The sequence below is a fragment of the Athene noctua genome, chromosome 15 (assembly GCF_965140245.1).
Source record: "Athene noctua chromosome 15, bAthNoc1.hap1.1, whole genome shotgun sequence".
Taxonomy (NCBI): Eukaryota; Metazoa; Chordata; class Aves; order Strigiformes; family Strigidae; genus Athene; species Athene noctua.
The window spans coordinates 4,429,585-4,439,881 of record NC_134051.1 but is presented as its reverse complement, the minus strand read 5'-3'; the positions used below and the strand labels follow the sequence as shown (position 1 = coordinate 4,439,881).

General features: G+C 43.7%; 1 protein-coding gene across 8 annotated transcripts in view; it reads left to right on the top strand.

The window, feature by feature from the left end:
* Nucleotides 1-24: 24 nt before the first annotated feature.
* TSC2 (TSC complex subunit 2) overlaps nucleotides 25-10,297 on the top strand; it is a 34,203-nt gene continuing 23,930 nt past the window's right edge. For 6 of the 8 annotated variants that reach the window (XM_074919768.1, XM_074919766.1, XM_074919763.1 and 3 more), the window contains exons 1-16: nucleotides 686-789; nucleotides 1,237-1,401; nucleotides 2,274-2,360; nucleotides 2,983-3,093; nucleotides 3,911-4,055; nucleotides 4,189-4,306; nucleotides 4,793-4,841; nucleotides 5,267-5,392; nucleotides 5,741-5,814; nucleotides 6,167-6,293; nucleotides 6,948-7,091; nucleotides 7,319-7,456; nucleotides 7,668-7,771; nucleotides 8,557-8,638; nucleotides 9,557-9,712; nucleotides 10,043-10,159. In XM_074919768.1, coding sequence (XP_074775869.1) covers nucleotides 700-789; nucleotides 1,237-1,401; nucleotides 2,274-2,360; nucleotides 2,983-3,093; nucleotides 3,911-4,055; nucleotides 4,189-4,306; nucleotides 4,793-4,841; nucleotides 5,267-5,392; nucleotides 5,741-5,814; nucleotides 6,167-6,293; nucleotides 6,948-7,091; nucleotides 7,319-7,456; nucleotides 7,668-7,771; nucleotides 8,557-8,638; nucleotides 9,557-9,712; nucleotides 10,043-10,159 — 1,833 coding nt within the window. In that variant the 5' untranslated portion in view covers nucleotides 686-699. Of the gene's footprint in view, nucleotides 96-685; nucleotides 790-1,236; nucleotides 1,402-2,273; nucleotides 2,361-2,982; nucleotides 3,094-3,910; nucleotides 4,056-4,188; nucleotides 4,307-4,792; nucleotides 4,842-5,266; nucleotides 5,393-5,740; nucleotides 5,815-6,166; nucleotides 6,294-6,947; nucleotides 7,092-7,318; nucleotides 7,457-7,667; nucleotides 7,772-8,556; nucleotides 8,639-9,556; nucleotides 9,713-10,042; nucleotides 10,160-10,297 lie in introns of those variants that run through there. The other 2 variants (XM_074919764.1, XM_074919765.1) reach the window with 2 other exon arrangements.

Genomic DNA, 10,297 nt, shown 5'->3' with positions numbered 1-10,297 from the left:
CTTCCGCCGGGGGCGGGGCGCGGGGCCGGCGGGGGGGGCCGGCGCGGAGCGGGGCGCGGGCCGGGGGCGACGGGGCCGGGCCCGGGGGTCGGCGGGTGAGTGAGGGAGAGGGTGAGCGGCGGCCCCGTTGCCCGGGCTGAGGGCGCTGTCCCGGCTGGGACCGGGGTGCGCGGGGGGCGCCCGGTGGGGCCTAGCGGGAGGCGGGGCCTTGCCGTGCCCTGAGGAGGGGGGTATGAGGGGGTGTGGGGCTGCCGGTTCCCCCGGCTGGGGGGTGTCCCCGGGGTGTCCCCTGTCAGGGGGTGTGCTGGGAGCGGGGGGGGCTGTGGCGTGTCGCCCGTAAGGGGTTGTGGCACATCCCGGGAGGGGGGGCTGTGGTGTGTCCCCTGGAGATGTTGGGCTGGGGGCTGCGGCGTGTCCCCCGGTAATATTGGGTTGCGGGCCACGACCTGTCCCCCTGAGCTTCTGGGACAAGGTCTGTGGCGTGTCCCCGGGGAGCACAAGCGATTGCTGTAACGTGTTCCCCGGGATGTGGGGAAGGCTGTGGGGTGTCCATGGGGGCGTGGGGCATAGCCGGGGGGCAGCGCGTGGCCAGGGCAGGGTGCTGGGGGTGGGTGTCCCGCTCTGAGTGGGCGCGGGGGTCCCCGACGGGCAGCAGGTTGGGGCTGGGTGGGGAGGCACTTCTGGAGGGTGCTGCTGGCGATGTGCTGGTGCCGTAATGGGGGTGTGCTTGTTCTCGCTCCCCCTTTCTCTTTGCCGTGGCAGCATTTGGGTGTTGGAACGCTGAGATTGGTAAGTCCTTCCTCACATACAGCTACACTCAACGCCGGCTTTGCGGTGCTGCGGGCTCGTCCCTTGCTTTTGCGCGGGGAACAAGTACTTCAGCTCACACCCGCCAAAAAGTTGTGTGTGTGTGTTCCTGCTTCAAAAATCAGCGGTTGTAAAATGGTGGTTGCCCCATGCGGGCTGTGGTGGTGCTGGGCATTCAGAGCTCCCAGAAAATGGTATCCCCGAGCTCCCCATTCCTCGGGTGGCTGCAGGATGCAGGTGCTGAAGGGTGGAGCAGCACAGGCTCCTCACTGTTTTGTCCTCAATGTTGGGCTTCTCCCTTGTTTGAAACAGCCTGAGACAGCAGAGCTGTTTGTAAAAGACACGCTGTGACGGCTGTTACTGGTGTTTTCCTGCTTAAAGATTCCCCTTCGGCCTCCATTAACAGAAACCCCTGTTCTGTGTTTGCAGGGGCTCAGTGCTACTTGCTTGTCAGCAATGGCAAAGCCTCAGAGCAAGGATTCTGGACTGAAGGAGAAGTTCAAGAATCTCCTGGGGCTGGGAACATCCCGGGGAAGTTCAAAGTCATCAGAGGGCAAGCAAACAGAGTTTATCATCACTGCAGAAATACTCAAGGTGTGAGAACTGACCATAGTAAAGGTGGGAATATCAGGCTTGGATTACCTGAGCTGGGAGGATCGGAAGGAGGGCTTGCTCATCTCCTTTTTGTTTTGACATTTATTCCTTCTCCGATCATGCCTTTCTACCTTATCTCTCAATTTATTTTCCAGTGAAATGGATGTAAAACTCACCTACTTTGAAATTACATCATTTTAATTATTCAGTGTTTGAATACTTTTGAGATATTTGATAGGATGATGTTGTCTTATGACAGATTACAGGGAGTTTCCTCAAAATACATTGCTCTTTTTTTATAATCTCAGCTTGATGCAGTTTATGTGGTGGCAGTTAGCACAAGCTGGAAACTGTTTCTGTTTTATGAAAACCTTACAATTTTGTGAAATTAAAAAAAAAAGAAATTGATTCCAGTAATTTGTATAGCGAGTATGTAAGCAGAATAACTGGCACACAGGGAGGAACATGCATAAAAGGGAGGAGGAGACCAGAATGCTTCCCTGTCTGTGCTGGAGCAGCCAAGCTTTTACCTGCTCTGGAGCCAGACTTATTGTCCCTCCTTTCTCTGCCCTTCTCCTGTGAATGGGGTGAGTGCCACAGCCAGTGAGTTGTTACCTTTCCTGAAGAAAATGTGGTGTTCTGTCTTGAAAAGCTGCTTGGCTCCAGTTCTGCGAAAGTTCTAGTTTTGACAAATCATTTGCTAATGGAAAAAAGTTTTTGGAGAAATTCCTGAAAAGCTCTAGTGATGACTAATGGTTAGATCATTTTGGAGAAATGTGTAATTTATTTTTCAGTGGTTCATGATCCCCTTTGAGAAATGGATAAGTGTTTCTAGTAATATAAACTTAGCTTATTTCTACATTTCTTTCTAGGAACTGAGCATAGAATGTGGATTAAGTAATAGGATACGAGCAATCAGTCAAATCTGTGAAGTGGCAAAAACAAAAAAAATTGAAGAGGTAGGTTTCAAAGTGTTCAGTGACTATTGGAAGGATGAAAATTTAAACAACAGCTTTTAACCTATTGTAAGAGGCTTCTGTAGTTTAGACTGCCTTTTAAAATTTATAATCCTGGAAGCTGTTTTGTGCTGTCCAAACCTCTAAAGGGATGGCTCACATGCCAAGAAATTAGTCTTGTCCAGCCTATCAGCTGTGGAGCAGAGAGGACATAGCTGACAAGCTTCCTGAACTGGATGGAAGGAGAATGCTGTGAATATTCAGGGCTGTTCAGGACAGTTCACGGGAGCTGATGTCAATCCTGTATGAGAGGGGTTTGCTAACTCCTTGTATCTTGTTAATAAGCAAACTCAAACTGATTTTAAACTCATCTTGTATTTGGGTGAAGGTTTCTGCACAAGTATTCACACTGAAGTGTGTGAGTGAAAAACTTAAGTTACTGGGGTGCAGATTGTCACATAGGACGGGATTTGTGTGTCTTGTGATTCGTCAGAGAACTCCAGACATGAAATCCCTAGAGATCTTGTTCGTTAACTTGCCATAATTAATGACTGATGTACTGGGTAAAGATCCCAGAAGCAGCTTAATTTTCCTACTACTGCCTGTCTCCTGGGTTTGTTTGCAGCATGCAGTGGAAGCAATATGGAAAGTGGTAGCTGATATGCTCCAGCCAGAGCGCCCCGTCGAAGCCAGACATGCTGTTCTTCATCTGCTGAAGTCGATCGTCCAAGGACAGGTGAAAACAAACAAACTGTTTAAAAACCCACTACACTTAAACTAGGGTTTGTGCAGAGTATGAACATGAAAAATATTGGCTGGCTCTTTTCTACAGTTTTCCATGTTTCTTAGTTTGGTTGTGCCTAGTAAATGGGAAGAAGCAGCATTTTAATTCAAGTCTTGGTTTAACCTCATAGCACAACTTTTCATACAACTCACAGAAAACCTTTCTGTTTTGGGGCAGTGTTCTTGAAAAAGAGGAAATACTTTGGTTTAAGTTCAGCGTAGTACAGCAAATTTTATATGGTCTTTGCCCAGACCTATTAGTCCTAGTCTGCAGCTGGTTTTGATGTTTCAGCATGTCAAGTATGCAAGAAGTTCTGTCTGAGACACTTGGCCAGGCTAGGAAAGTTAAGCATACTGTGAATTCTTCAGATTCCACAATGTGCTATACAAACGTAAGACTGTATCAGTGTCCTGAAGAAGCAGGGGTAGACGCTTACGAAAAGAATAGGCGTTGGTTCTGGTTTGTTGGCTTGGGTTTTTTTAAATGCTCTACTGGCAGCGCTGGCAGTTGCAGTTTCCATGGATTACTTTGTGTACTGGATGCTGTCTGTGTGTTGCTGGACAAAATGCCTCCATCCCTGAGTGCTGATACAACAGATTGAGAAGACATGAGCCTTTGTCAGTAGCCAGTTGAGGTTGGAGGTATTTTCAGGAGACTTTCATAGCCTGTCGGAAAAGAAAATAATTGTAGGCATGAAGATTACTGTTACAGAGCTTGGTAAGGTCCAGGCATTCACTGTTATTCCCCCCTGCCCCGCCTTTTTTTTTAGGGTGAGCGATTAGGGATTCTCAGAGCACATTTTTTTAAGGTTATTAAGGACTATCCCTCCAACGAAGACTTGCATGAACGGCTTGAAGTGTTCAAGGCTCTAACAGAGAATGGACGCTACATCACCTACTTAGAAGAAGAGTTAGGTGAGTATTGTCTCTACCCCTCTTCAATTTGGTGGGAGTAAGTCAAGGGACAGGCACTTAGTGATACAAGAAAAGGCAGTGATAACACATCTGCATAGAAAGCATGTTGTAACCACTAGTTTTCCTTTTTTAGCTGACTTTGTACTACAATGGATGGATGTTGGTTTGTCTTCTGAGTTTCTTCTGGTTTTAGTGAACCTGGTGAAATTCAATAGCTGCTATCTGGAAGACTATGTAGCTGACATGGTCCAGTAAGTTGGTTTTTGTTTTTTTACTCCTACATGCTTATTCTTGGTAAATTACAGGAGGCAGCTGCAGATCAATATACAGATAAGTAGAATCTTTTTCGACTTCTCTGTTTCTGTTTCATTCCAGGTCATACCTTACATTTCTCACAAATATTTGCTTTTCAGTTCTTACAGTTTCCAGGTCTGTTTTAGTTTAACTGCATGTGCTTGCCCCATTCCATGCAGTGGGACCTGACTGTATTGCTTGGTCTCACAAGGGGTCTCTGCTGCTGTGTTAGTGTAGGCAAACTGAGTTGCATTTAAGTGCAACTTTAAGCTAACTTTATAAAGGAGGTTGTAGTGTTCAGTGTCTGTAGGAGTGGCATCAACAATGCCACAGTAAGGGGAATGATGGGCAAAATAACATGCCAGTTTACTTGTGTGTTTTGGCTCTTCGTAATTTGCCTAATATTAAGCAAACAATTACAATTAGCTGTTCTTTCCTAACAGCAAGATATGCCTCTTGTGCATTCAGACTTCATCATCTGTGGACATAGAGGTCAGTAATTTGAGTCTTTCTTAATATTTTAGAGTTCTTTGAAATTTTTTGAAACTGTAACTTTTGCAGATAAAATCAGATCACAGACTCTCAGTTTATTCTCATCTTACAAGAGAGCTAGTAAAATGTTATGAAGTATTTGTAAGCCATTAGATCTTGTACATCAATAATCATTTTAGTCTAAAACAAACAGAGCTTCAGTGACAAGCAAATAGATTTTTCAACAGTGCTTTATATGGTTTACTTTTCATCTTACGATGATTTAAAAAAACCAAACCCAAACCAAAACCAAAACAAAAAAACAACGCAAACATCTCTGTGTTCCTTTTGACTTCGAGGATATTTCCTGGGGCTGCCAGGTTAGCATTTGACCTGCTTTATTCGTGGAGAAGTATATAACCATTTTGTTTTTCTCTTCACCAAAGATTTCCCTGCAAGTCCTAGATGCAGTTGTTTGCTATAACTGTCTGCCATCAGAGAACTTGCCAGTATTTATTATCACTCTGTGCCGTACCATCAATGTGAAGGAGCTCTGCGAGCCGTGCTGGAAGGTTAGAACTTTATTGTAGTTTGGGGTTTTTTTAAGGAGTTTGCTGTTTGGGCCTCATAGAGGAAGTGTCAGATGTGCCTGTGCACATTTTCTGTAAATTTCAGTTTGGTTTTAACAATAAATTAAAAATCATTTCAAGTATTAAGGGATCAGCACATTGTTAGTGCAAGTCCTGTCATGCCCATGGAATTTACCCATAGTTTCCTCTCAGCTGATGTGTCAGGCTTCTGCTGAAGTGGCTGGACACATTTACTTACTGTAAGAGGGCATGATTGGCCAGCTAACTGCATATTTAGGCTAATGAGTGTTTTAACAATTAGATATTGAAGTGTTCTCTTTGAATTTGCAGCTTATGCGCAACCTTTTGGGAACTCATGTGGGACACAGTGCCATCTACAACATGTGCAGGATCATGGAAGACAGGTAAAGCAGGTGTATCTAACAAACCCCAAGGAATTCAGTAGAGGTCCTGCTGAGATAGATAAAAGGGAGTCATGGACCTCAGTAGAATAAGCTGAAGGTTCTGGTGCTTAGAAATTAATTACCTTCCTAGTTATTCTGCTGAAGTGCTCAGTTTTTGGCTTTTCTGTATTTAATTTTCCTTTATTTACAGTTGTGCTAATGATTTTTTGCTTTTAATGCTTGTAAATAGCTGTGCAAGGCTCTGATGTGTAGCAGCTGGGAATTCCCATTGTGACAGTGTATATTCCTGTTGACTCTTGTCTGTTAAAATAGTTGTAGTGTGGTCTAAGGCTTTCCTTCCATCTGGTCTTAGAGCTTACATGGCGGATGCAGCGCTGCTGAGGGGAGCTGTGTTCTTTGTTGGGATGGCTCTGTGGGGTGCTCATCGCCTCAGTTCGCTCAAGAATTCCCCAACTTCAGTGCTGCCTTCATTCCTTAAGGTAGGATGGAATGATGGAGGAACTTTTTAATCAGGTATACATCTGGACCTGTACAAATTGAGAACAAGAATGTGGTCCCCTACACTGAAGAGATCTCTGTATGCCTGAAAGATGAGAGACAGCAGTTGGGTATGGGGTGACACGTGGGGAAACAGTAAAACAACAGTGGATTTAAGTTTGAAACTGAGGCCTCCTTCTGCAATATCTTTGTTGACCAGAAAAGCAGTGTCTGAATTCTTTTTATTAAATAGCTACACTGTGGGTACTTTAGCTTAAAAAATAAAAACAAAGCAAAAGCTTTTCCTCCTTCCAGTGTGTGGCACAAAAAATGAGGGACAGTGCCTTCAGGGGCAGCCTCAGAGCTCTCTTAAAATTTTCTTATCCAAGCGCATCAAGCAGGAATTACCAGCTTTAACCTTATGTGTCTGCTTTATAAAATGAGTCTGTTTGACATCTGACCTACAGCTGTTTGCAAGAGTGCGTAACTGCACTTTATAAAATGGTTCTTTGCCCTTTGTGTGTATAGTCTTGAATATATTCATCTCAGACCTTCAAGCTAAGTTCCTAATTAATAAGAGGTGTTTTGTTTGAATTTAAGAAGAGTTTGATCCCTGCTTTCCAACTGATAACTGACTGAAATGCTTTATGTTCCAGGCTATGACATGTCCCAATGCAGTTGTGTCTTACGAGATCGTTCTGTCCATAACACGTCTGATAAAGAAGTATGGGAAGGAGCTGCAAGCGGTAACGTGGGATATCCTGTTGGACATCATGGAGCGATTGCTGCAGCAGCTGCAGGTAAGTGTTGAGCCTGTCTTGATGTGCTTTCAATCAAAAGACCTTGCCATAAATATTTTTGCAAATTGATCTCCTGTTTGTACACTCTAGTGAACTTGGAAGCTGAATGAAGGTTTAGCCCAGTTCTCAGTACTGTGCTTCTCAACCAACTTTTCTGTTTGTTTTTAAAAGTTAGCACTTTCTGGTAAGGTAGAACTCTTTTAGGAGTGTTTTTGTCTCCATTTCAGAGTCTGGAGAGCCAAGAACTTAAGTCCATTGTACATGATCTTTTGACTACAGTAGAAGAACTCTGTGATCAGAATGAATTCCATGGCTCTGAAGAGAGATTTTTTGAGCTGGTAGAAAGATGTGCTGATCAGAGACCAGTAAGACTTTACTTTTTGTCCTCCTTTGTTGCCAGTTGAGTCCATTTTGTAACTCAGTACAGTTGAAAGTTGGGATTTCTAAAATGACAAGTGGTCAGAAAATCACAGCAAAGGACTTAGATGAGCCTTGTCCTTGTGGTGGCGGTTGGGGGAATGGATATATTGTATTTGCTTATACACTAAAAAAAAATTCTTGATCTTTCCGTGAAAGGAATCTTCTGTATTAAACTTGATAACATACAGAGCTCAGTCCATTCATCCTGCCAAAGATGGCTGGATTCACAACCTGCAGATGTTAATGGAGAGATTCTTCAGGTATGAAATCATAACTTTGTGAGCACAAGGCACTTTCAAATGTTTCTTGCCACCTTTTCATGTTATATAATTTTATTTTCTGAAGTTCTAATGTTAGTAAATGACTGCTAAGAAGTACGGTAGTTCCAGGGCACAGTACATGTTTAACAGAAGAAAAACTTTCCACTGAGTTATTTATGCTTCTTTTTTTTTTTAATTTCCTTTATTTCCATTGGATGGTGCTGTTCCCATTAGCTTAGGCAGCTCTGTGTTTCACTTCAGAGCACTCTAGTTCTGACACCAAACAAGACTTTCCTGTTAAGCATCAGGATTGCATATGGTTATCCAGAATTAAAGTTATCTGGTTTTGAATTGGTGCTCCTAAAAGTATTCTCATGCTCTAAAATATCAACATACAGCAATAACAAACTTCTGTCTCATCTGTGAAATGCTGCCAAAGAGCAACTCTTCCCTGGTGCCGTTTGTTTGGTTTTAAATTTGCTCACCAGGGCACTTGTTCTTCTGACACGTGCTTCCTAGTTTGGATTGGAAATGGGAAAACTGCAGGTACGGGTCTCCAGAAGTAGTGAAAGTTGAGTTGGGATTCCAGTTTCCATTTGTCTTGAATCTGATTTCATATGTAGAGACATTAACTGAGGGTTCAGCTGATCTCTAAAGGTTATTATTCTAACTCTTAAGAAGTTTCTCAGTTTACTTTAGTTTTACTTTCCTTTTCTCCTCTCCCCCCTTCCCTAAAAATCAGCAACTTTATTTTATTCATCTTGAATTTGCTCTTCCCATTTTAGGAACGAAAGTCGTAGTGCTGTTCGTATTAAAGTTCTGGATGTCTTGTCCTTTGTCCTGAGTATTAACAGACAGTTCTATGAGGTGTGTGTTTATCTGTTTCTGATGATCACATGTGAGATCTTAAGTGGGTGGGAAAGGCTTTGGTGAGGCATGTTTTATGGTGTGCTTCAGGTCGTCTCTGCCGCTGGGGAATGCACAGAACTGTGCTTTAAATGTTGCACACAATAGGCCTGTTTCTTTAGGATGCTTGAGGGAGGACTTGCCTTTGGACTGTCCTTAGCTGGATGCAGGTATGTGCAGCGGGCAGTGGGAGCTGCTGTGTTTCAGAGGACATGCCTGGTTGTGTATTTGCTTCCCTGTTTAAGGTCATTAATTCCATATACATTTTGTTTTGGAAGAAAGGGCTGTCACCGTGAGAGATGCGGAGTTTATTTAAAAGCTTTGTAAAAAGATGAGGTCTGGACGTAATCTCACACGTGAGCAGATTAACTTATCTTGGTGCTTGCAGTTTAAATGCAGTCCAAGATGGAAGGTGTCTTGAGAGAGGAGTTACAGGAGAGGTCTGGAGATGTCTTTAGCTACTGGGAATGTACCCAGAGTGTCAGAGGACAGGAAAGGGCAGAGATGCTTCTTGGATTCCTTCAGGATCTGTGAAAACATGATGCTGTTCCATGTTTCCTCTCTCTCACAAAAACCGAAGCCCTAGAAATCCCTTGCCAACAGTTTATTTGAGCCTGGGCTATCAAGTCTGTAAAATAGATGAAAACCAAAGCAGTGAATCCAGGTTCAACAAAAGTCATAAATATTTGGAGGGGTGGCATGTAGAAATACTTAATTGTACAGAAGAGGAAAGATCAAGGAACCAAACAGTTAGTTGAGGAAAAAGCCTGATACCAGAATATCAGTGTTCTTTTGTTTGTAATTATTTGTCTCTTTAACATGCTGATTGAACAACTGACAGCAAAAGGTCGAGGCTTATTAAGGTCTGTCCTCTTGCAGGAAGAGCTGATAAACTTGGTTGTGATCTCTCAGCTGGCTCACATTCCAGAGGATAAAGACCATCAAGTCCGAAAACTGGCCACTCAGCTACTCGTAGACCTAGCTGAAGGCTGCAACACGCATCACTTCAACAGCTTGCTTGATATTATAGAAAAGGTGAGGCAGAGTTTGATCACTTGTCAGTAGCATCACCACATTTTTTGCCAGATCCTCTTACTGTGCCTGAGGAGACTAACCCGGGACTGTTACCAGGTGTATGGCTCAGCAGAGTATTGTAGAACTGCTGGGTTTTGGAGGGTGCAGGTCTGAAGGGCAGAGCAGAAGGGAGCTTTAGAAACCCTGTCAACACACATCCAAGCTACCTGACAGGGCTGGCAGAATTTCCAGTGAGGATGACTTGCCATAGTCTTTCCTGACCTTCCAGGGCGGAAGTAAAGAAAAGGTGTGTTGCAGATTTAAACCGTGTGTTGCTTTTGTTTTTAAAAGGTGGCTGCACATTCTCTTTCATCTCCTTCTGAACTGGAAGAGAGGGACTTGCTGTCATATTCAGCTTCTTTGGAGGATGTCAAGACAGCAGTTCTTGGGCTCCTGATAATTCTTCAGGTAAATGCTGCAGAGCATTAAACCTGTCTTCTTCAGAAACATCTTCTTCTGGACTTGGCTTTTTAGATAACTGTTCTCCTACTGTGAAATACTCCAACTTCTGTTTTGTCCACTTAACCAAAACCAGAGTTAAAATAT